This window comes from Charadrius vociferus, unplaced genomic scaffold, assembly GCF_000708025.1.
Source record: "Charadrius vociferus isolate BGI_N301 unplaced genomic scaffold, ASM70802v2 scaffold650, whole genome shotgun sequence".
Classification (NCBI taxonomy): Eukaryota; Metazoa; Chordata; class Aves; order Charadriiformes; family Charadriidae; genus Charadrius; species Charadrius vociferus.
In genome coordinates this window covers 5,763,522-5,790,540 of record NW_009646736.1, presented here as the reverse complement: position 1 = coordinate 5,790,540, position 27,019 = coordinate 5,763,522, and the positions used below count along the sequence as shown (strand labels likewise).

Sequence of the window (27,019 nt, the reverse complement as noted above, 5' to 3'; positions counted from 1 at the left end):
CTCCCAGCTGCTGCAGCAGCGGCGGCCCTGGGCGGCCCAGCCCCGCGCTGTACAGCCCCGAGCACTGTCTGCCACAGAGCTGTCAAACCGCTTTCCAGGTGCTTTCCTCTGCCCTGAACACTTCTAGAAATCACATCCGTTTTCCCTTTCGCTATTAAAATGACGTGCCATTTTGTCCTTAAACTTAAAAAAGCCATTTATGTGAGCTACCAGACACAAACTAATTTTTTGTGTATTACTCTAATATGATATACAAGAACTTACTTCTTTACCATATGCTGGTAAGGTACCATATGCACATAGAGGCACCGAAGCAGAATCCATAGCTTTAAGGATTAAGGTAAGCCAAAAGTCTGACTCAGTGTTTTTGGAATCTTGTTTGGTTAACACTTGCACTCTTTAAAACCAATATTATTCTGAGAAGACAACTCTTTTCAGATGGTGTCAGCTGTCATTTGCCCTTCAACACATCACTCTGGTTGAGCTTGTCTGTCAAACTTCTGTGCTGAGAAGCATGAGACAGTTGCCCCTGAAACCCCATTTCCATTTTATCAAAGCAAGTTTAAAGTAATTCTAAACATATAATGATAAGCCACATAATCATAGCAGATTTTTTTGCTGAAGGAAACAAAATGCTACACCAATAGTTTACACAAGAGGAAATACTGACCTTTACAGAGTAAGTTGCCAAGTGCCCAGGTAAATATAGTACTTCAGAACTGTGTATCTCAAGAAGTGATCATTTTTTCTTGCAGTATAGAGATTAAGCAAGCCCTAATTTAGCCTATCTTGAATGAGGAAGAGGGGGCAAAGAACTCAAATTCATCATTTGGAACTAGGAACAGAAATGAAGTAACTATCAAATATTAATAATTTATTCTTGTCCAGACAATACAAACCAGTAAACAGAGACAAATGAATCTAAATCCAAGCACTTAATTCTCTCAACTCCCAGTATCCCCTTATATAACAGAAACTAAATGGACGCATCTTGTCTCTGTTAATATGTTATGCAAGATACTGAAGATGTAGAGCTTAGTCCAACTGTTCACTCATTGTTGATTTTTGGGTTTTGCCACACTTAGGACTGTTTTCAGGAGCTGAGAGAACAAGTAGCAGCTTCATGCTTTTAAAAAACCCAAACATCTTTCATTTTTATTTAATTTTCTTTCTTTCTTACTGTTTGGCTTCTGGTAACAACTTTATTAAACATCCAGCTCCAGAATGTTTGGTGAAAATTTACAACTGGAAAGGAGTATAGACACTTAGTTTAAAATTACTAAGAAAACAAGTCTTCATCTCATCCAGACAATGCACCAGTCTTTCTAGACAAAACCTCTGCATATGTGATATACACTTTAGAAAAATCAAAGGAGTAATCTATAAGGAAATGCAATACATTAATGTGAAACCACAAACTGGACTAGCCAGCTCTTCATTGTTTTCTTATACAATATTTTATGAAAAATTACAAAAAATCAATCAGATGTTTCATCCAACTGCAAAAGCTAATGCATACACAGACCTAATAATGACATGATCACATTTCTGCTTTCTATTTGCTGCTTTTTAAGACACAGACCTCAAAAGTTCCTGCTTAGTAACAGAACAAAACTACTAAATATATTTAAAGGTTATTCCCACAAAAAAGTTTCATCAGCTTTATCAATACTAATTAGCTTCCAGACATTACCATAGGCCTTCACTTGCTCTCACTGAAGTCAATGGCAAGACTCTCATTGGCTTCAACAGGAGTTAAGCGCTCAAAGAATAAGGCAAGGCTGATAACTTCCGTGCAGTTAGGAGTAATATGACAGGACTGGAATGCACCTTGAGATTTGTATGACTACATGTAAGTAACACCCACAAAAAAAAAAAAAAAAAAAAAAAAAAAAAAAAAAAATCAAACAATGTTTCACAGTAGGTCCCGAAATAACATATGTAAAGTGATGCAGATTCTTACAATGCTATGGAAACTAATACAAATGAATCTTGATTAATACGGTGTGGGGTTTTTTTAAAACAATACAAATCTGTGATGTTAAGTTGGTAATGAACATGTTTTGAATACAATATTACCCATAAATAATCAATGTGTTATGAAATTGAATGTCATTTTAACTAATATAAATACATTATTAAAACATAATTAATGAGTGTATTTGTGCATACAAATTTTCTCATTTTATACTAAGCTTCAGAACTCTGTAAACTGCGAGGCATTCATCGTGCTTAACGTGGCAGAAAGTTGTAATACATCTCTTCATTATTTTATTTTGTTCAGTCCTCTTCCCATCAAACACGCAAACACTGTCATCACCATTTTTGGCTTCACTTCAACCAGATCATCTGGGAGAGCATAAATACGAGCACCGATTTTTCGAGCAACGGAAATGGCATATCTTGGAAAACAAGAGAAAATAAATATTGTTAATTTCCTTGCATCTACTAGCATGCCAAGATGCACAACAAGAATAACAGATTTTAATAGCAGGATGTGCCTGTTCAGTCAGTATTTACACTCTATGAGAAAATTGTCAAGAAAGCATGTATTAGCAATTGTATTGGCTGATGTTTTGCTACTGGTTATCAAAGCATTTTTGTCAAAACCAATATGAATTATGGCAGGCTGTTAATAAACTAATTGCAGTGGAGTGCTGGTAGGTCATATGAGCTGTGAATTTGAGTTGATACTTTAAATTTGCTAGAAAAATAGCTCCAGAATATTAGAATTTATAATTTATTTGAAACAAATCAACTAATATTAGTGTAATCTCTCTCTGTTAACAAATCAGTAAGTCATTCATTACACAATTAATTTGTGCATTTCCTGCACTTTAGGAAAGTAGAAAGCATTTATTTAAAACTTACTTAGCATTGTTCAATTTGTCTTCGTAAGAAAGGTCTTCTCTCTTGACCATTTCTGGACGAACTGCTTTTGGTGCAATGGCATCTATCAAATCTAGGACAGGTAAACTCGTGCTAATTGATTTGTCCTAAAATAAAAGACTCAAAAGATTAGTATAAGGAATTTGTTTTGATTATTCTATCTTCGTAATGCAAAAAACCCTACAGTACATCTTACATACCTATTGGAAGTTAGCAGCATGTTTTGTTACTTTATTGCATGAAGGTTTCCCCCCACTTTATGAGGTCCCTAAGGGAGGAAGGGGACTTTGAAAGAAATTCAAGGACCAGACTTTCAAGACAACAAAAAGGTATTTATATTCCCCAGTTACTTTTATTTTTCTCCTTTTCTTGTAACAGAACTATTTTCTGCAGTATTTTATGGCTCATTCTTTTTATAATTTTTCAGCTCCGATGGTATTCTGAGCTAGTACGAGCAGTCTGTTTTATTTTTAATACACAGACGTGTTTTCTTCTATTCCTAAACCAGCAAGTGCTACTGCTGCAATTATTTCTTCCCAACAGTTAGGGCAGATAAGTAGCTGATGATGTCAAACCAGCAGTCAGCAGACAGTGCCAGCGAGGCTGGCTCTGGTCCTGCTGGGGCTCAGCACATAAGCCACATGACGTGCCTGCCTTCGCCACCAGGCCAGAACTGTGATTTCAAATTCGGTGAAGTCCCATAAAGCCACCACATTAATTATACATTTTAAAATAGTAATATAGATCTGTTTGAAGACACTGAATGCATGGAGTATCTCCCCAAGACCATAAACCAAAACCCACACCTCTATCACTTTTATTGTTTGAACTAATAGCAATTCAATAGAATTTTGCTTTCATAGCCCACAATAAATATCAGGGACCCCTGCTTTCTCTGCTACACAATCTGTGTGCTGAAGTAATCCCAAAATACAGACAAAAAATTCCAGTTGTGAAAGACAATATATATGTGAATGTTGTCAAAAATAGTAGTAAAAAAAAAGTGTAGAGAATACATCACTTTACATCAGTAGCTCTTTATCTTTATTGGTCTAACATCAACTGAATTACCTTAAAAACACGTGTTGTGTTCCTGTTGTGAACCACAGACATAACTATTTCAGAGTATACAATGAACCTGTATAAGAATGTGATATTTGCATGCAAGTGCAATTATTAATCTACTATTTCTAACGAATGAGATTCACACAGAATGACACACCTGACGTACATATGACTTCTTTCATGCTTAACACTTTAAAAACGTGAAAGGAAAGCTTCCTTTATCAAATTTGTTCAAATTTGCTAAATGGGAAAAGCTCCTGTTTTGTACAGGTCTGCTGCACAGCAGCAGTGCCAATGAAGAAAAAAGATGTCACTGGTAAACTTGGGCTCCCTCCCCTGGCTCTGTCACGCACAAATACATTTTTTTGACCAGCTGTTATTAAAAATGGTGATTCCTGCCCCCCAGTATTTCCAAAGTTGTTCTTCATGTTTCTACAAGCATGAGAGTGCCTATATCCAAGAAAGTGGAAGATATATGACATGCCATGCCCAAACATTGGTAACTTCGGACAGAAGCCCCTTTGAAAGTTTAGCCCTTTTTGTTGTTCTAGGTTGGGGTTTTTTTGTTCTGAATCTTACAGCAGCAATTAGAAAGTGGTTTTGTTTCTTATTAATAGACTTGTAAAACACTTTTGAAGATTCACAAACTGTCAGAAATATTTCCTTATACAATTATGCTAGCCCATGGGAGAGCAACTGTTAAAGCCAAATTGTTAACAAATCAGGTTAAAAATCCCAGATCTGATTACATGTGGGGAAAAAAAAAGTAAAATAATTTGATTACCTTGAAACTTGTAATTGAAGTTTTCTTATTTGCTTTTGCAAGTGTCTGATTCACCCACTTAATAATAATTTCATCATTTACTTTCTCCCCCTCTCCAAGGTCTGATAATACGTTCAAAGTATACCTTTAATAAAGAGAATAAGAGTCTGAGTAAAAAAGTGAGCGGTAGAACTTGACTCTGCTTACAGTACAAAGCTACATGAAAAAGTAAAATATTACTTCAGTAACAATGCCAGACACTCATCTTCAGAAGATACCCTTACCTTATAAACCATTTAGTTACTTTAAATCACTTCTTCAGTTGTTGCAAGAATAAAATAACATCCCAAAGCTCATAATATTCACTGGTTACATCTTCTTCATATATTTGTTTTACTCAGCACATCATAACTACTTTTATTTTATAAGCTTAAATAGCTCCCTACCATCTAAGTCACTTTGGAAACTGAATCATAACAGTCTGAAAAACAAAAAGCACCGAGTGTTTTGGGGTAGGCGTAAGAAAGTTGTGGAAAATGTTTGCAATAAAATACTCTTTACTGAAATCAATTGATAATGTATTTTTTTCATGCTCAGTGCGCTAGCAAGATCTTGATTTTATGATAGTTACTTTACTACAGCTGTGATGGCCTCCAAATTTCTTCCCATTTTAACTTTCATAGCTTACATCACCTCTTCCTATTTGTCTCTGTTTTGATTTTACAAATATTTAAATTACTCTCCACTTATGGAAAGATACATGGAATCAAGTAAAAAGAGCACAGCTTATTTCATGTTGCTTCAGGATGTATAATTTTAATCAGTTTTTAGTATATAAGGTTTTAATTGTCTCTATAAATGGATGTGTACACAGAACACACTATTGTGGTTTCAATCACTACATAGTACGTGATACTACAAAAAAAAAGTTAAGAGTTTATCTTAGAGAAGAGGCATATTTAGAGATGGTTCTCTAAAAATACCTGTTGGGTCAACTTGGGTTAGCTTTAATTTGCCTTGATATATATAGAGACACATATACACACGTGCACAGATACATATATATACACACATCTATCATGTACTGTGCCTAACTTACCTTCTCATCAGCTGCCATACCAAAGCCAAAGTCAGAGTTGGATTACCCTCATTTAGATCATGTCCAGCAATACCAACCAGTGAGAATTTGGCTTTTGTCTTCCCGAGTTCTACTGCATAATTGCAATTCTCAATCTAAACAAAAAAAATGTTGTGTGCAAATAACAACACCTTAGTATAATATAGACTTATAATCTACATGCATTTTGAATTACTTTGGCTTAGTTACCTACAGTGAGATTTGGAGCTAGAGAAAGATTTCTAGCCTTTCTACACTGTGATTAAAATAACACAGTTTTTACTATAAATGCAAGTATGCAATATTCCAATGATAATCTTCTTTTCATACTTGAGAAAACCAAGTTCACTTCCACTAAGGTAAACGAATTAATATATACTTACGTCAAAACTGAATTCGGAAAAATATTGAAGTGAGTTTTTCTTAAACAGTAATTATTTTTTTTTCTTCCACATTTCTGGCTTCATAATGATCACAAAACTAACTGAAAGCTTGGATTCTCCAAGTCTTGCACAAATTCTCCTGGCAGCATATAAAACTGCTCTGTGAGGACACACCTCACAATGTAAAAGCATCAGGCACCAATAGCTGTGTCAGGCCTGAAACTTTTACTTATGTATCCTAATTATATCCTATATTAAATATTGCCAAAAGCTGTCCACATTTAGAAACTGAAGTGATATATGCTATAACTGCTATTTATTCCTTGGGATAATATCTGGAAGATTTTTTTTTTATTATTATTATTTTTTTTGGCCAGGACTGTCTCAGTAGCCCACAAACGTAGACAACCCAGATTACTACAAACACCACAATGGGCAACAGTGAAACTGGACTGTATTACAGAGTACCTACCCACCTTTTTCATGTTTCCACCGAGTAGTGGATAAGGAGGTTTATTGACGTGGTTCCAGTCAACTGGCACACGAGTCATATCATACAGTTGGAAGATGATTAAAGCATCAGAGAGGTCACTAAACCAGAGTAAACCAATGTTTTTTAGTACAAAAGCTCATATTCACAATGAAAATGTTAAGTACTTGAGAGTCCTCAAAGCATAAGTTGCTGAAAAATTCCCGTCACATAAATAAAAATTTGTGTCTTTCTGTGGAGAAACTGGCCTATATCCTATTGCTTGATTTCTGCGATTATTTATTTCACAAGTCTCAGTGAAGTAAGCATAACTGCTAGTTTTACCAACTTTAATTAAATAATTGCTTTCACAGAGTAGGTATAGATAAAATATCTAGCTACAGAGTTTTCATTTATTGATCTAGTTTTAGTTTCCAAAACTTTCCAAAATGTTAAATAGTCATGGTTTATCTGCACCTACAGAAGTATTTTGCTAAAGAATAATCAAAACCAATATACTTATCTTATGGGGAAAAAAAAAAAAAAAAGGTTATTAGGAAAAGTATTATTTTCCCATTATAAATTACATTCCTGATAATCCCCTTCAGCTACTTGCTAAATGAAATTCTTTACGTTAAGCTGTCTGCAGATGGTACCACTTTACAGAGGTCAGATAAACTACGAAACCTAACAGCAAGTATACATTAAAAGCAAACGTTCCCAGTTGCTCCCAATATCCCATCTTTTATTGATAGGATTTGAATCAACTGCTGGCACAATTGGAAAGTGATCAGAAGCATCTAAAAAGCATGCTAAAACCCCTTTGTTTCGAGGGAATACCACACTGCATAGATTCTTACAGTCTACTCAGCATACATCTATCCTCTCTTACAGTTTAGAATTACATTACTGCTTTAATAGGTTTGCAGTCATTTCATCGGTCATGAGAGAAAGTAAAAGTCATGCATTATAAAACACAATTATCTCAACTTTTTAAAAAACGTAATTCAAAGTGGGGGGAGCCCATCAAAACTTAAGTTTTCCAGTATTTCTAGATCATGAGTAGAATATCTGGGTCAGATACTGCTTAATGCAGTTCTACAGACCAGTTTTGAAGTTCCTATCACATTGTGTGGAAACCTGGAAATCACTGTTCTAGTAGAAATACAACTTCCCTTTCTTTTTCCCTTCTTCTTTCTTCCCCTGTTATCCAAGGGAAAACAAATCGTGTTTTTTTAAAAAAAAAGCCTTACCTGTATAAATGATTAACATATGGGCTTACACCCAGTGAATTCATCCAGTTTCTGAAAGTTCTTTCTTCTTTACTTTCTCCTATGGTGACAAATATAATTTTTTATATATATATCTAATTATTGGAGAGAACACTTTAATAAGAAATGTTTAAATGACTCTCATAGACCCACCCACACCACAACCCACCACCACCTTCTCCCCCTACCTCCCCCCCGCCCCCCCCCAGAAAAAAAAAAAAAAAAAAAAAAAAAAACCTGTAAAATTCTTGCCGTACCAGTAGTCTCTACTGGACAATAAGTCAAAGCAATCCTATCAAATTCAGAGTGCCTCGATTCTGGGATCAAATTCAGAGGCACTACAGGGAGTACTATTAGACTACATTTTTCTCTGTAAATACAATTTGATAAAATACAGAAATAAACAGTTTTGTTTGTTGTATTTTACATAATTAATATATCATAAAAAAATAGTGATGATTAATAATAATTTCCTAAAACCAAAATCAGTGGAAATTGCATTCAAAAGTATCTATAAATTTGTTTGAAAGGGCATATTTTTATTAAATGTTAGTTCTAACACAATTGTTGCAATTGCATCCAACTCCAGAAACTACAGCTCCACTTCTCTCCCCACAAAAGTTCCCCATATTAATTTATGAAGGTCCTCCCTAAAGCAATAGGCTTCACCTTTTTACTTTTTAACACTGGAGACTTAGCAAGGCAGTACTGAATTGGTTATTCCTGCAGTTTTAACTAGCAACTCTGCTTATGAGAAATGCAGAAAATTCAGTAGGAAAAAAAAACCCACAAAAAACAAAACCAAAAATTGCAGTAATATGTTAATTTTCTACATACAACATTACCTAAATTTTAACAATGTATCTGTGGCCAACTGCACGTGAATCAGTGCTGCATAAGCTGTTTTCTCTTACATCAAAGATCATTTTAGAAAATATTTAGCCTGAAGAATATGTGAGCTTGGAATAACATCATCCCTTTGTTCCCCTGGGCTGATAATCCACAGTTAAGAAAACAGAAAGGACATTGAGGAGAGAGAAAACCTCCCTAAACAATGAAAGAACAGATTTCTCGTCCCTGAAACACGTAAAAAATCCAAGTAATATTTTTTTTTTTGTGCTTGTTTCATTTGTTCCTTAGAGGATAACAGCACTGAGTTTGTCTAATGAGGTTTACGTAGCAGGAAAACTGTCCCACTTAGTGCTGCATTTCTATGTTGACTACAGAACAGAATGTTTTTGCAAAATGAAGTGACTGTATAAACATGCATTTATCATTAGAATAGAAAGAAAACCTCTTTAATATTATTTTTACATGAAATAGACTTAGGTAACATCAATTTTTAGAGAGAGGTTACAATTTTAACCTAGATCTCTTCCCCTTTTATAAAAAAAGCTCTGGACTTCAAAATGTATTTATAAAGAAAATAGATTAAGAAGTTTCAGCTATAATTCAAATTTTCCAACAGAATAAATTTTATTTTAAAAGTTTCAGCTAGCTTACCAGTTACTTTATTTTCCAACTATTATGAAATAGATTATATTCATCCTACTGATATATTTTCTCCCTAAATTATGAGGTCTTTCACGTACAATTCAAATTCGTATTTACTTGTAAAAATTACCAAAGTCACTGATGAATACATACTGAAACAAAGAAAAATACTATTCTGCAAGGTCTTCAGGCAGTCAGCTTTGTTTCACATATTTCTTTCCATAACAAAATGTAAAAGATGAAGAATCACATTTTCTGACAGTTATTAAAAAGATCAATGTTTTTCCACAAAAAAAGACACAATCAAAATACAAGCATGACATCTAATTGAAGTTTATAAAGAGTAACTTAAAGAGGTTGTAGTATATTGAAGCAAGTCCCTTTTGCCTTTTTTCTTTCTTGAAGTTTTAGGCTTACTGAGCTTTGAGTTGGTTTGTAGTACCTGAAATACTGACTGCAAAGTGCTTTTAGGAACACTTGTCCATTGCAGAGACAGTAACAAGATTGTTTAGTGAACTGTCACTAAACAAATTGTAGTTACAAAACCAGATACTCAGCAACTGCACTCAGACTGAGAATTTTAAAATGCATGCTTAACACTGTCGAAAGAATGCAAAGTAGCCAAGCAGGAGCAAGAGCATGCAAGTTGGGCAGCACCCTTTCGGATACCCGGAATCCAGGAATTAAACCCAGGATACTATATTTAATATGCCACTCTAAACAAATCCCTTTACCATGCATCACATAAGCATTCATAAGTTTTCCAGCTGGCTGAGAACTGACCAATTTTTTCTCTCTGTTCTTTTATTCAAAATATACCTTGTGATCCTATCGGGTGCATATCTTCTGCTGAGTGGTGCAGCAGATAGCCAAAATCATTGGAAAACTGCAGAAAGGGGGCAGAGCTACACAAAAGAGAGAGGAGCAAATTTGGTAGTGTCCTTTATATTTATTGCCATCTCTTTCTTTGAGATTATTATACAATGGAATGGAGTGGGGAGCAGCCATAGGGATGGGGTCAAGAATCCAAAGGGCTCCAAATACCTACGATTCTCTCTGAAAGACAACAGAGCTCAAGATGCAATTTGCACCCTATGTTCAGCTGGCATGAGTGGGAGTAGTTAACCCTCTGGTGGTAACAGCATTGCAGACTACCTGTGGACTAAGCACCAGCAGCAGAGGACATCTACACTGGAGGAAACATGGGTGAACAGAAGTCCCTCATCTTCCTCCCCCCCAGAACTCAGCTTTCTGGCTGACTTAGACTCCAAACTCTGCTGCCTTCCCCACAAGCAAGAGGTTCCTCAGAGTAACAGCAACAGCCAGTTAAAGGTCATGCACTGACTGAGGTCAGGACCCCCCCTCCATCCCTATCAAACGTTCATTTTGCTACGTCAGTATACCTGAGATACACGCTCTCTGTGTACCAGTGCACATCACCAGACTTGTTAATTTGACATCTGCTCTGACAATGCTTATGCACCATGTTGTGGTCTTAAACACACATCACACTCTTTGGGTGGAACAGTCACTGAAAAGATGGAATTTACGCAGGAAAATTAGGGCTTTCAGAAAGCTCTGCTCACCCACACATGCCTAGAGGTTTACATCTTGGGTCATGGAAGGCCCCTACTGGTTAAACCCACAGAAAGAACTATATGGCATCTGACTTACTGCAAGTCCTGCCCACATTTTACATGCATCATGTTGGGGCTTTTTTTTCTTCTATTTTACTTATGACGGCATATTAAAGCAATAGAAAAATACAAGAACAATGCAAAAATCAACCAGAAAAGAACAGAGATGATTAAAACAGTAGAAAAAAAAAAAAAAAAGAAGAAAAAATGCAGAATAAACACTTTTATGAGTATGGAAAAGTACTAAATACAGTACCTACATTAGGAGGGGTCAAATCTGGATTTCATGAAGCAAAATAGGAAAGGATTATAAGTTATGAGTCAGATTCCAAAAGACAATCGATGATGAAACTATAAAGAAATTAATGACTTACATTGTATATCACTACCTTGAGAAAACATCAGTAAAAACACAGGATTTTATGGAAAAAAATAAAACAAATTAACAGAAAAACACATTAATAACATTGTCTTTTAGCTGAAATAACTATTTTGATGGTTTAGATCCACATGACACCACGGGAATTATTATTTAGGGACAAGTGCCTTTGAACAGATAACACTGGCATGATTGTCCATCTCTAAAATATATACTATAACCAGTAAGTTGAATTTAGCCAGTATTTATCATTACAAAATCCAGCATTCAGGTGATTGTAACTTTTTACAACCTGTTTTAGCTGAGACTTTGATCTCCTAAACGTTTTAGGAAAGTTTAGAAAGTAGTTCAGCTGGTTTTTGCCACATCAATGAAAACTAAATTTGACCAAGTTTTCAGTATTTCAAATCACACCTGCAACTTTATGTTCAGAACAGAGAAGCTGAACTTGAACACATTCCACCTCCACATAGCTCCTGTATAGATTTCCAAGAGTATCCATTTCTAATAAGACTGCAGCAGAGGAAGAGCAGGCGTTTCCTTCATTCATTTGTCCTGGATAGCAGGGACTGCAGTGACTAGGGATATCACAGCTGAAAAGGGAAGACTACCTCCTGTACTCCAGTACCTCTACCACAGCTAGCACCCAGCTGAAACTATAAGAGCAGGCAGCCTGAAACAGGAGTGGTCTGAGGGATACAAGATCTGTGACACAGGGATACAGCAGAGCAGACAAATTATGGAGAAAAAAAAAAAAAAAAAAAAAAAAAAAAAAGAGGAGCAAAGGAAGATGGACTCACCTAGATGGAAAGGAAACCTGATAGGAACAGTAAGAGGAAGGCAGGAGTAGGCAGTGCAGAGGAATGTGTGAACATTGCTGATGATTCTCCCGAGTGCGGCACCCCTGATTCTCACCATTCCTTTAAGATCAGTGAACAACTGTGAAATACACTGGCAGGAGCCGTTTCATTATCCTAGATTAACCGGTCCACAGAAAGGGTAACAGCCAAAGACTGCTACCAATTATCCCTTTATCTTTAGCATTAGGGATCTGAACTGTACAGTTAAAGTCCAACCTTGCTAATATGCTAGGATCTATATAGGTTGCTGATGCAATAGATTAATAAAGGTTGCTGATACATAAGCCTTTTTTTTCCTTCAATGTTTCCTGTTTTAAAAGGCAACAAACTAATACACATACACACATATGTATAAACACAATATGTAAAAATTACTTTAAAAGACTATTACAGTTGCATAGGAGAGCAGCACAAACTAGGGAAAGCTAGAATTTATGCATCAGCTAAAATATAAACAGTATGGAAAGAAGTGCAGAAAACTAGAAAGGGAGTAAGAGGACAGTTTTTGCTCCTGCAAACGAATGATAGTCGGTTATTGAGGAATAGCCTTTGGTCAGGCTAACACAAGTAAACAATATTCACAGTAACAGGGACTTCTACTAACAGGCTTGTATCAAAAGCTAGTGAGAAAGCTCTATATGCTGGTGTTAACACACACACCATCACACAGGGATCCTACATCACAACCTAGAAGGAATACTTAAATAGGAATCACTAAAATTCTTAGTTCCTGTATGCTTAGCAAGTTGAGTACCTTCTAATAAATTGAGATCGTAAGATGAATTGTCAGGCTTGTGTAGGGCTGGATATGTGTTAAAGAGATTTGCAACAAAAGCCAAATTGAGCTTAGGGTTGCCTGCAACCACATCAGCTGGAGTTACAAACTGTCTGCAGCCCAATTTATCTGCCTGTTGGAGCATGTATTCAGCCCTCCTCAAGTCATTTTTATCCTAAAAGAAAAAAAAAAAATTAATTTGTAATGAATACTAGCATGTTTTCATTTTTTACTGAATCTTCAGTTTAGCAAATCTTTAAACCACCAACCCACGCCAGTCTCTCCTTCATGCCCCCAATGCCTAAGCTATCTCTTACAACCCATAACAATTCCCCTCTCCCCATCTTCCTTCCACTTTCTTTCAGTCCATCGCTTCTGTGGCTGCCTGCACAGCATTCCTCATGAATCACAGCAACAGCAGTAGCAGCCAGAGGTGTAGCTGTTATATATCCGTTTCCAGACTGCTGATTCCTGTACTGTGTATTCCACTACACATACGATTGGTTCACCATCACTGCTTTAAAAGGAGATCCTCAACCATAGTAATTACAGGTTATGCCCAATCCTCAATAAGAGTCTGAATGCTTCAGAATATGACAATCCACTACCCTGCTTTCCTTTTATTGCTTTTGCCTTTGAATCGTCTTAAGTTGGTAACCTATGTGTTATTTTGTTTATTGATCCTTATTATTAATCTACATCAGTTTTCAAAACTGTATCGTATACTTTTGCCTCTAATCTTCACAATGCTAAGAGTCACTATTTATAGGGAAATGAGTTAGTAACTGAATTACTATTATAATTGAATAACAGTCAGTAATTCAGCATTGGAAACTTGCATTAGAACAAGAACTTGCATTCAACCGGAAACTTGCATTAGAACAAGAACTTGTTACATGTTATTGATACTGGTTTATAACCCACTACAGAACATCATCATATGAACTGTAGGAAATTACAGGGGAAAAAACCAAAAAACACTACTATCCTTTCTCAGTCCCCCAAAAAACCCAACATAAAAGGAAACAAACAAAATGGAGCTCTCCTCATGAAGGAGTTTGAGAGGACTAAAGCATGTATACAAACAGTTTTGCACGGGGGTTTTCATTATTATAATGAGTAACAAGATTCTATTCAAGATTCTGATTGATATCTATATATCTGTATCTTAGGCTAGCAGTTCAATTTTGTATCAAATACATTCTCAGAATAATCCTTCCAATGAGCGTCAGGCAGCAGCTTAGAGAAAAAATTTTTCACATCTATGTAGGCTGGTTTTAGACCCTCTATCCCTTTACAACTTAGAGCTTAATGGTTGCCACACTTTCCTGCTGGTTATTGGAAGGGCTCACATGTTATTTCTGAATGCTATTTGGTTTGAGGAAGGATCACAAGGTTTGTGAAGTCTGCTCTTTCTCCTTGTCTGAATTCCAGAAGAGCAGCATATGAAGCAGGATGTAATATTCATGTTGGAGGACTCAACTGAAAATAAAAAACAGTTAAACACTACTCCAAGTAAAACATAGCTCCAAATTTTAGACTGAAGGATGCATTATCCTGTTTCAGCAGTGCCCTGGAACTTTACTTAAGTTTTTATGTATTTAAGCTTTTGTGACATTAAGGAATCTGACTGAGCTTTTGTATGCATTACAAAACAAAAGGGGATTCTGGGACAGCCTTGTAACCAGCATGTTGGATATATACATAGAGGTCTCAGAGCATTCCAATCTATTTTTGTGTTTCTGGATACTTACATGAAATCCTGAAAAGTCAATTTTAATGGGTAATTCATCAAGGTCATCTCCTTTGGGTGCAATCTGATTTAACAGATGGTAGTATGCTCTTGAATCCTAAAACAAGCAGTGTAATATTTTTTTAAAAAATGAGCAAGTATGTAGCCTTTCATAGCCATTTACTGCTCTTACAGTCCAATTCAAAAGTCACAGAAGTCAAAAATATGTCACACTCTAATTTCAGTGAATAGGGATGAGGTCATAGAGCAATTTTATTATGGTATTTCACATAGAACTTATTTAGCCAGATGACAGAGAAAAGGAATGTTTGACAATTATTCTGGACGTTAGTTAAGTTTACAGCTGTCTTGTTCATCCAGCAGAATAATTTAGATGTTTATGGCAAATTTATACAGCTCACCCACAAACACCGCCCCCCCAATAATATGGACCTTATTTTCAGTGTTGGTATTTTATTCCCTCACTATCCTTTTCAAATAGACTGTTCTTTAAAAATTTCTCCTCCTTAATCGACAAGGTAATTGAAATTAAAAATGGAGAGCAAAGTGGCTCTTTTAAGATGAGTCTGCAGTGAAAAAAGAAATTATACTTATTTGATACAATGTTCATCATAGAATCATAGACTGGTTTAGGTTGGAAGTGACCTTGAAGATCATCTAGTTCCAATCCCCCTGCCACAGGCAGGGACACCTCCCAGTGGACAAGGTTACTCAAAGCCTCATCCAGCTTGGCCTTAAACTCCTCCAGGGATGGAGCTTCCACAACTCCTCTGGCCAACCCATTCCAGTGCCTTACCACTCTCAAAGTGAAAAATTTCTTCCTAATATCTAATTTAAATCTACCTTTTTCCAGTTCAAAGCCATTACTACTTGTCGTATCACTACATGCCCTTGTAAAAAGTATTTTCAGTATACTTCTGTTTGTTTCTCCCCACTAAGGAACTAGGAAAATAAAACAAAAACCTGCTAGATTTAGGAGTATTTAATATTTCTCTTAAATAGCATGCAATATTTCTACCATGGCAGCAGTTTTCATATAAAACCCTAGTTAAAGGTTTGCTTTAATAATAGCCACCTTGGTGGCATTTCAAAATATATAATTAGCTATTAATTATATGGTTTTCTTCAATGAAAAGAGGTCTTATTTTAGGGATTTTTTCCTCCTTTCCTTTTAGTTTTAAGTTTGGGTTTTCTCAATTCAGCTGGACTTACTACAGTACTCTGCATACTTTATGCAGAATGACTGAAGAAGAGAGAATTATGCAGATCTGCCATCTGCCTTTCAGTCCCCTTGTGTCAGTAAATTGGCACACCAGCAAAGCAGGAGATTGAGGGTGGCTGCTCTCTCCTTCGATCAAGAATCAGTAGCTACTCCAGACAGCCCTCTGAATAACTTATTTCCTTAAGAGGTTTCCTACTCTTCTGTAGAATGCTAGGTATAAAGGGCAACTGCCATTAGCAAATATGCACCAGGAGGAGATCTAAAGCCATACACTTCTTCCTTAAAACAACAGATGAAAATAAAGATGGGTTTCTGCAGACCCAAAAGCAGAGAAAGATGGACAGGAAAAAGGTAATTAATAAGGTAGTGTGAATTGTCCTAAGTAACTCCATTAACATCCTTAGAACATCAAGACTTCCCTGAACACGAGCTTGTCAGAAACATTTGCTTTACACAGATGTGATAATATGTGATATAAGCAACTGAATAGGATATGAGAGATCAAAATAATGCTTTCAGTGTTGAAAAATGCAGGATGAACCTATAGCTAAACAAAGCAGATGGCTACTATTTTTCTAAATACTTATGATATGGCTCATTTGTTTCTATGCATAGTGTGTTTAAATACCATTATGTTCAATTATCAGAGCGATGAACTACATACCTTAATGTCTTGGCTGAAGTTACTGATTTTCTGCCACCCTGCATTGGCCAGATGGTAGTTCACCCAGCGTAGCAAGAGCTCTTCTGGGGAAAGCTTCATTAACTGATCTAGTTCTTCCCCTTCATTTAGCAAGGCAATAAGAGCTAAAAGCAAGTTTGAAAGAAAGCTGAAATCATTGCTATTGTGATCTAGGTTAATTCGAAATTGCGGACATTGCTGTACCTGGTATTACCCTTACCTTCGTTTCTGGAGATCTCAATATCAGCAAAAAGACCCACTTTAATGATCTGCCACAAGAGTCCTAATACCAAATGTGGCTTTCCTTCTTGCAAATCTTGTGATCCAATATTGACAACTGTGCAGCCAATAGCAGATGCTGAGTTCAGAGCCAGGTTTAGGTTTTCCTATTTGGAATATCATTATTTAACAAATTAATGAGATCATAATTCTTAGTAAATTTATTCATATTAAATGATGTAAGTTTCAGAAGTTAGAGGAAATAATGTATTAGATCAATGGCTCCCAGTGGAAAATGGATTTCTGTAGATTTTTTGTGAACCACTACCTACCTCATAACAATTCAATGGAAAACATTATTGACAGAGTTTAATATGGACCCACCAAAGAAAATCATGGACCACCTTCAGCAGCTTGGATCACCGAGGAATACTCTAATCAAAATATTTTTTGTAACTCATAAGTATCACATACACAAATTAAACAATATTGCTCTCAACTTCAGGGGCTTAATCCTGTGGAAAAACATGCTCATATGGAATTCTGCCCTCTGCAGGAGCCTACTGACATCACTGTCATCCCATCTTGGATCTTAAGCAGGCCGACATATTTATGCAAGCAAGAGTTAAGTTGTAATTGAACAGACACCCTAAGAAAGTCACGGCAATTCAACATCCTGACACTGAAAGTAAAGCTAATGATTGTCACAGATGAAACATGCCAAGAAAAAATACCTGGCAGCTCTCAAATATTGCTCTCAATTTTCTTGAGTCACATTTTAACTATCTACAGGGGCAACACAGTATCATCTTTGCTGACACATCTTTAAATAAGTATAGGTTACAAAACTCACTTGGAGGATTCAGAACATGGTAGGTTTTAACTTTTCAGATTTTAGTGTCATAGCCTGAAATGAAAAGTCTGCCAATTAACTGGGGGTTTTATTCAGGATTTTTTTTCCTCATTAAGCTGGTAACTTACAAATCCACTTCCCCTCTTCCAAGCCTGTTTTCTTTTATCCAAACTAAGGCATTAAAATCTATTTCTCTGAAATATTTCCATGACTTCATACACAATTGAAAATAGAGCTTCCCACCTCCTGTCCAAGGACTCTTCACTATTGAAAATACATCATCCTACTACACAGTATACAGCCACGCAGATACCTTCTGCATTGCTAAAATACAACCTGACCACCTGCTCAGAAGTGTTAGTAAAGCAAAATGAGAAGAGTGAAAATGGAAAGAATTAAGGAAAGCATAAAAAATACAACTTTTCCTGTACTTGATTTAAGAAACAGAAGATTTCAGAGTGTATTAGAAACTACAATTTCATGCTTTGACATTTTTTCCATACATAGCAACTTTTTTTTTGCTTCACCAGGAGAACTGTCATTAAGATATCAAAAAAATATTTTCCTTTTTCATTTGTGGCAAGTCCCTAGCTGGGCAGTACTTACAGAAACAGTGAAATGAGTGAGTTTCTTCTTATTAATAGCTCTTTCATCAATTGTATCTGGTTGTGAAAAGTTGATCATTTTGCTAAGAAAGAAAAGTCAGAGTTTATCCAAACTTTCATTTCTCAGAAAATATATTATTTGATTATGAACTCTTAACAGTTTAAACTAGCTGTAAATATTTCTGACAAGATAAAAGACCACCTCATCTTCTAAATCTCCCCTCCCTGTTAAACAATTGCATGTTCATCCAGAAACCTCCAGATAATATGTAATTATAAGAAACTTGGGCAATTGGGTTTTATACTTAAGTAACAAAGCACGTCTGTGCTGTCAAAAAAAAGTTATTGAAAAGATTAAAACTGTAAACTAAAGACAGTTAAATATCTTATAGTGAAAAGCCTTTGTAATATAACCAATATATTTCTGCACTACATTTCTATAGTATCTTGCATCTACAAGGATCACAAAGACTAATTCACATCAATACTAATAAACTAATCCCTTGTTACCATGGTGTATGAATAAGTACTATTAGTCTGCTTTAACTAACTAGAAAGTTACAGCAGATTAAAGTTAAGGGACCTACTATATGCTCTCTGTTTTGCCACAGATTTAATTCAGATTTCTGTTCCTCCCATTCTATGATTTAGTAACTTTTAAAAATATTTGAAATAGCAAAGGTTTCTAATTATTTCAGCTAATGAATATGAACTGTGTAATTACCTCCTTTATAAACAGTCTGCACCTATCTGATGTGTGTAATTATGGATCTGAAGTGGAAACCCACTTCTGTAACATATGCAGAGTCGTCCAGAGTCACATAAAAAGTTTGCTAAACATAACATTTCTATAGGCAAACAGATTTTTTCCATCCTATACATTGGTTGAAATATTTAAGGGCAGAGTCCTGACATTAAAGCCTATCAAAAGCTTTCCAATTCACTGTGATCAGCATTTTAACCTTTGAGATTAATTTATTTTCTTTCTCGCAGCCCTGGACTCACCAAAGAAGAATGCCGTCTGCAAGGGATTTAAAAAGACTGCCATCTGATGGGTTCATAGGTAGGAGGTGCTTACAGTCTGGGTCATCTTGTAGTGCTTTATTTATCCAATTAACAAAAGCAACTTTTTCTTCCTCTGAAAAGAAAACCAGCATTCAAATAATCTATTACCATTTTCATGAACACATACTACTAAACATCAGACTTGGGTCAAAGAGGTTCATCTGCAACAAAACCCCTTAGTTTCACAGGGGCCAGTTATGAAAAGAATGAGACCATTGAGAAAGTACACAAAAAGTAAGTACAGATTGATCTTTCTCCTCCTCTACCCCCTAAATATCTGGTGATTTTCTGAAGGATAACATAAAAGTCACAGCAACATAATGGGTCATCATGGCTGACTTTGAATTCAGTTTCTCAGCAATTACAATGGAAAGAGGGAAAACTGATCTGAAACAGGCAACATCTCAGTCTATACACCCTTGGTTTAAAATGCACAATTTCATTCTGTCTTCTACTAGGACTTCAGAGGCTGGAAGTATTTTAGAGACTATCATCTGGATTACTGTGCTGTATTTAGCGCTGAGAAACTTAAAAAGTTTAGTAACTCAGTTTTAAATTCTCTTTCATATTTAGTGCAGAATTTATTGCTATGCAACGCTTATTGGGACAACAGTCAATCAAGTATCAGTATCCAAATTCCCAGTCAGTACAGGTGGTATTCACCTCACTTACCTCAAGAAGCATACAAGACACCTGACTCATTACACTTCTTTCATTGTCAGTAGGAAGAAATGTCAAATTTTAGTGCACACTTCGTCTCATCATAAACAAGACTGTTGATGAGGCCAGATCAGATGAATTGCAATCTAGTGGGGCCAGTTTCTCGCCACCAAAAATGAAAGGGAGTCTAAACAATTAGCTCTGATTGTGTCCCCCCTACAGGCATCCTTTGAGATGGAATATATCCCCTACATTGGAGATATACAAAGTGCAGCTAGTGCTATAAGGGTAATACCTAGACAGAGGGTATCACCACCTCTAGCTAACTGAAGTGAGTCTTTCTCATGTATAGAATCTTAACACGCTTCTGGAACCACAGCAAATCCCAGACTTGAGTATATCAAAAAAGTTGTAATATTGCAATATGATCCTGGAAGGTGGTTAACATTCTGACCAGGAGCTGCAATGCAATTAGGCACAATTACCAACTTAAATGACATGCAGCAGGGAGAAGGAAAAAGAAACAGAGATCAAATATTAAAAGCAACTTCTCAAGTATGAGATAGACTATGCAAAAATCATACAGGAGTGAATAATTCTGTAATGGCACAGAGACAGCTGAGGAGGGCCTTCCATCCAGAAACGATATGTGGGGTTTTTTTCATTTGAGTTAACACTGTGGAAATGAAAATGAGGATTCACTTTTATCTGAATATAGGAATAAGAGTAGATTAGCTTGTAATGAAGCCAAAAACTTGACTAGCATTACTAGAAGTATGCCAAAGGGACCATTGCCACCCCCACCCCCTATGCTCTCAGTGCTTCCTTTCATCTTTTGCTCCAGCAAAGATGCCTAACTTACCTCTGAGTGCAGCATGCAACTAACAACCGAACAGCCTACATTTTAATAAGCCACCACCCACACTTATCTTGTCCATCTCCACATGCTTTCTCTGTGTTGATTTGCTTTCAACAGCAGCTTTTTCCAGTTGTTTTTTTCCTATGTCTTTAGTGCAAATTTAAGAAGTCCTCCTCCATGCAAAATTTGCTCATATTAATTATTTCTTACCTGAATAAGAGTGCTGTGTCCCCTCACTAGATATTGCCGATGTTCCTCCAATTGCTGTAATACCTTGCTTTTTGTTTATTGATTTTCGGAAAGATTTGCTAACATCTTTACTTTTCAATTCCTGAATGATCTGGAATACGAAAGATTGTGATTGAGCATACCTTCAAATAACTAAGTGACAACTCATGAAAGTACTCCAGAGTCAGTAATTAACCTGACTGCCTTTCTTTGGTATTTACATTGCCCTCTGTTCTGAAAAAAATTTACTGTATGGATAAAACTAGTTTAAATCCCTTCATGAAACTTGCATACCGGATATCTAATATATTATTTCTCAGTGAAGTGAGAAGTGAAGAAGAAAGGGGTACCTTTACTAAGCCATACTATCTAAAAAAGTAGATATGCAACAATCTACACTGTTTTTCCACAGATATTCTGGCAAATGGAAGAAAATAACTAAAGATATACACATTTTCAATGATTATAGCATATTTCTTCCACTGACTTCATCATATACTTTACAGTAAAGGTTACTATGTAACAGTTACACATGCCCTTAAGCAAGCTGACACCATTTTCCACCTGCCTGCAATGTAAACCACATAGAATATACTGATATGTCCTAAATTTGCCCAAATACTATGGAGGTCTTATAACTAACAATGAAGTATAAGTAACCAATACAGTTCAATACCCGAGTGCAAATACTTGCACCCCACCTATGAGCCACTACAAATTTTGTTTCTCTTAAATAAAGCACGCTAGTGATCCACATTTTAAAGAAAAGTATAAACCTTTCATGTTTGTTCACTAAAAGTGAAAAACTGTACGTCACTCCCAGTAAAAAAAGGTCTTGAGTATAGAGATTAAGCACAGTAGCACAAGCATTAGTTTATCACTAAGAGAATTCAGAGGCTGGTATCTACTCTTTTGACAGGGCAAGGGCTGACCCAACAGTTCCTAAAACATGTAGTCTATCCCCTCATCTTTGAGGAAATAGAAAATAGGACTGATTGAAACTACTGTGCTCTCATACGCTGCCCAAATGAGATCTGCTAAATTAAATGGAGAGTGAAATATAAAAACTGGAAAATAATTATATAGGATATTGTAAATTGTCAGAAAACTTTCCCATTCTCAAAAATATTAATTATTTGTATCAAAATAGTACTTAGTTGTACCTCTCAACTCAGTTTTCTATCCTAGTTCTCAACAGATATCAGACAGTAGAGAAACATCCAAAGGGAATGTCTTACAGAGACAAACTCTTCAAAGTTGATTCTCCCGTCCTTATTGCTGTCTGTCACTGCAATGATTTTTTCTGCGATCTCCCGGACTTTGTAACCAGGCAAGGGCAGACTTGCTTCTTTAAACAGGTCTTGAAGCTCATAATCGTTGACATACCCACTGTTGTCAATATCTGTAAAATGAAAGCATGAGTTGTTTCTATACTTACGTAAAGAACCAAGTATAGTGAGTGCCGAGAGTAAATAAAGCATGAGAAATGCAATTTTAGGAGATCAGTATTTCTTCTGACATCGATAAGTAAGCATGAAGGAATACTTGTGGATTAGGCGCACAACTGGTTAGGAGTTGTGCCATCTTGTTATGCATTTTCTCAGGAACAATGTTAGAACCCCAGAGCACAGCAATAACAAGATGGCAAATTTGTAAATAGTGAATTTTAAGCTTTTTTTGAGACCCCCAACAAAATTCTCTATAAGTTTTCTAGTGGAAGTGAGATCAATTATTACATTCCTACTATTGATATTATACCATTTGCAATCAGCAAACTCAAATCTGATGCAAGTTCTAATCAGAAAAGCACACTTACACAAGAAAAACTACTTACACAAGAACTCTACCTGACTCTGCATTTTGTTTCTTATCCTAGTATCTGATAGATATTTTCTGTTCTTCAAAACTTTTGATGTGGTTAGGCTTACTTGTGAAAAAGAAATCCAGGATGATCTGTATCTGTTTATTAAAGGTGACCTTCCTTAATCTATTAACTAACTCTGCTGGGAGTAATTTGTATCGCCACCTTCACTTACACTTGGCTCCCAAGACCACATGTCAGGAATGTCCATGTACAGCAAAGCATCAATGATTTTTTCAACAAGAGGTGTAGTATTGCTCCACAATTGTGGAAAGAAATGAATGGCTATATCACATAAAAATAAATTAAGACAAATTCAGTATAATTTGTGTTATTCATGATTAATAACACAGCAGCACAGAAGAAAAAAAAAATACCCTTTTTACTTCCACGCTAGGCCAATCTGTGTGCAGAAAGCTGTCGTGAATTCTTGTCTTGGTATAATAAAGCACCATTTTACAAACCTAAAATGTTTTTATCCAATGTAATACATAAATGAATCAAACACATTAACTGTTCCTAATTTTTTGTAATATCTATGCATATTTCCCTATACATGCATACACATATCTATACAAGCAGAATTTGAGAACGTACATTAAAATAGCTTTACTTGTAGTGCAATTCTATGCAATGGGGAGAAGTACTTTTTAAAAGCAGAAAAGTTACAGTCCATACACAGTATAGATGAAACTCAATCAAATAGAAGAAATCATACCCAGCAAAATTAGTGCTGGATATAACGCCCATCATTTTATAAATTTAACGCTAATATTTTGTGTGTTTGACAACAATTTTCAGTCTCTTTCATGATCATATTAAAGCTTGTGAAAAATACGAATTAATAGTATTTTCCCAGTTCTACAAATGATGCATCTAAAATAAGCACGAGAATGTCACAAGTAACACGAGTCAGAAACAGAAGCAAGACGATGTGGCCACTTTTCTGACTTGTCAAGGTGCTCCCACTTTTGGGTTTTTTTCCATTTACTAGTTAAAACACCTCTCCATATTGTTTCTAGAACCAGAACTCAGCCAATAATACCAGAGTGGATCAATACGCATCACATTACAGAAGGGTAAGCAGAGAAACATGCTTTCATCTCTAGCCATAATTGACTGCTATACAGTTATTTCCTTGTAATCCATACTACACTGTGCAGCTTCTGTACAGCTTCATAAGAAGGCCACATTTCATTGCTGACAAAAGGCTAAAAACACCTGCTTAAAAAATATCTCTTTTTATGTTTTCAATACTACCAACACCTCACAAATCACTACTCAGACATACTTTATGTCTGCATATGTGTTAATCTATCCACTGTCTGGCCTGCAGACACGTAACAACCCACGTAATGACAGGGATGGTCTAAAAAGGCAGAGGACATGCTCACAAGCTCGCTCAGATTACCAGCTATTTTATTTCTCTAGGTTCATCTTTCACTGAGAGAAAGTTTCCATGATGACAAGCAGAGAGATAAATACACGCCTTTTCTCTCAGTTTACCAATATAGCTGCAAACAATTTATCCATAAAGGCACTGTAAATGTAAAAATTAGTAAGAAAAAAGCTAAATTATGCTTAATTTTTATGTTTTACAGAAAGCATAATACAGTAAAGAAGAAAGTGCTTTTCAGTGAGTAGGAGCAGTACAGACAATTCTTAGAGCAGAAACATGAAAACATGCAGAAGGGAAAGGCAGAAAAAGCAGAAATGCAGATGGTGAAAAATCAAACAAACAGAAAAACTGTCAGAAAACGCCAGTGAGTATCTACCTATCCTCACACCTCCCAGTAGACTGATACATCTATATAGTGCTTTTTTCTTTGGTCTGTCTTCCCAGTTCCTGCAGGCTGTAGACTTCTTGAGCTACAGATTACATCAAGATGATTGTTTAATAGCAACTCATAAATTACCTTCCATGGATGTACCTTAGTCCTTTAGCATTTGTACTCTTTTTTGGTCTCAACAACATCCTGAGTCAACGGGTTTATGGTTTTACTACTTATCATGAAAAGTTACTTATTTTTATTTTAAGCTTTCTGACACTCTACTGGGCATCACACAATACCTGTATTGACAGAAACCGAGTAATTCCCTCTTTACCTTTTCCATACTACTTGTGCTCTTATAGATCTCTACATACAGCTACCCAATAGTCTCTTTACCAAGTTGGAGATTCCTAATATTTAAGACTTCCTGCCTAAAGCAACCCTGTTCCCCCATTATAAATGATTACAAATGTTTGATTTGCTGAGCTGCACAGTTACACATCACCCCCTCAAAACTGCAGCAAACACGAAATAAAGCAGATGTGAACTTTAACATTCACAACAGTATTGCCATCTGGAAATAAGGGTTAGTTGCTATATAATTTCTCACTCTTTCTGTTTACTCTCCGATTAATCTGCAAACATCCTGTCAAGCATACAAAATTGTACAGTTATTAATTAACATCTGCCAGCTACAAAAGCAAGACCAAAAAATCTCCAAGTTTGGCTTACTTAAAATGTAAAATCCAACCCAATAAATGAAAAGCCGAATTACAAGTTCACCAAACACGCAAGTAAAGAAAAAACAAAGTGTCAGTAATCTAACATGAAAATATATTTAACAATTGATGTTTAATCAAACATACTTTTTTTCAGATTTAAGGAGTTCAAAAAACTGAATTTTGAGACCTACCATGCTGCATATACAATGGCACAAAAAATACAACTGCCCAGCAAGAAAATGTATCCATTTTCATTGATGAAGTTGAAATAAATGAATAAGCACACATAGTTTCAGTGAAAATAAGTGGATTTACATAAACATTCTTATTTTCTTAGATACTACTGGCAACATAGAAGGAAAACACAGCCCTATCAAAACAAAGTGATCCATAAAGATTTCTTCCACAAATCCTACGCAGCTTTGCAATGTTAATAGCGTCCTATTATTTTTTTATTTAAAACATACCTATTTTACTGAATGCTTCTCTTAGTTCTTCAAGCTCTTCACGAGAGATAGTAGTTACGTTGTTTTCCATCTTTGGACAGCAAGAAGTGTCGTCCTCAATTGCTTATACCTAATAATAGTAAATGGGAAATATATAAGGCTTTAACTCCAAGCACATAGAAATACAACTTGCTTTTCAAGTACCTTTTCAGTACAAGGTAGTGGATCTGCATGACATTTCCACGCCTGGCACACTTAAAACACTACAAACAACACTTTAAAGTACATCAAACACCTAGCAATTCTTTTCACTGTAACAGTGACTGAGAATTCACAATAGCAGCACCTGTTTTAATACACTTGATGTTTTCCTTTGCATTGAATAAGCACTTACCAACAATCTACCTGCATTGTGTGAATGGTTTTCCAACATTAAAATCATGGGCTTACATTTCACCAAACATTTTCTAAAAAAATTAATTCTTAAGTGCAACGCAGTATCATTGCCCACTGGTGGTTAGTGCTAGGATCTAGTCCTGCAAAGCTCTGACCACTCCAACACTTGCAGAGTAGTAAACCCCAGTAGGACACTTTGAAGTACCTGCTTACAGTCAGTGGGTGAACGCTGATGAGCCTTTCCACAGTTGCTACAGGAGCCACCACCTCCTGACCTTTACTCCAGCCTTCTGACAAGCCTGTTGTCTCATAACCCTGTCAGAGACCCCAATAAAGGCTTTTACTGTGCACAGAGATTGAGGTCTCACTGTCAATCTACTTTGTCTACCCAACTCCATAAAAAAAAAAAAACACAAAACAGAAGGCACCTTTGCAAGGGCTGATAAACCCCCGTGCCAGATCCTCACATTTCCTCTTATTGAAGCTTTACTACAACAGGATAATTCAGACCCTTGTTAGTAAGCATGAGTTTGTAAAGAAGTCAAACACAATTGTCTCCAGTTTTGATTCCCTC

The 27,019-nt window shown here is 35.9% G+C and overlaps 1 protein-coding gene across 1 annotated transcript; it reads right to left on the bottom strand.

Moving 5' to 3' along the window:
* Positions 1-1,912: 1,912 nt before the first annotated feature.
* On the bottom strand, positions 1,913-26,155 carry PLS1 (plastin 1). Its single transcript, XM_009890071.1, has 15 exons — positions 26,071-26,155; positions 22,487-22,650; positions 21,231-21,360; positions 19,442-19,574; positions 18,438-18,519; positions 16,980-17,145; positions 16,742-16,884; positions 14,857-14,952; positions 13,082-13,277; positions 7,940-8,018; positions 6,694-6,808; positions 5,817-5,950; positions 4,739-4,862; positions 2,872-2,996; positions 1,913-2,402 (listed from the first exon to the last, which is right to left on the bottom strand). Exons 1-15 carry the CDS (start codon positions 26,138-26,140, stop codon positions 2,267-2,269), a joined length of 1,893 nt encoding a protein of 630 aa, XP_009888373.1. The 5' UTR covers positions 26,141-26,155; the 3' UTR covers positions 1,913-2,266.
* Between the last annotated feature and the right edge of the window lie 864 nt (positions 26,156-27,019).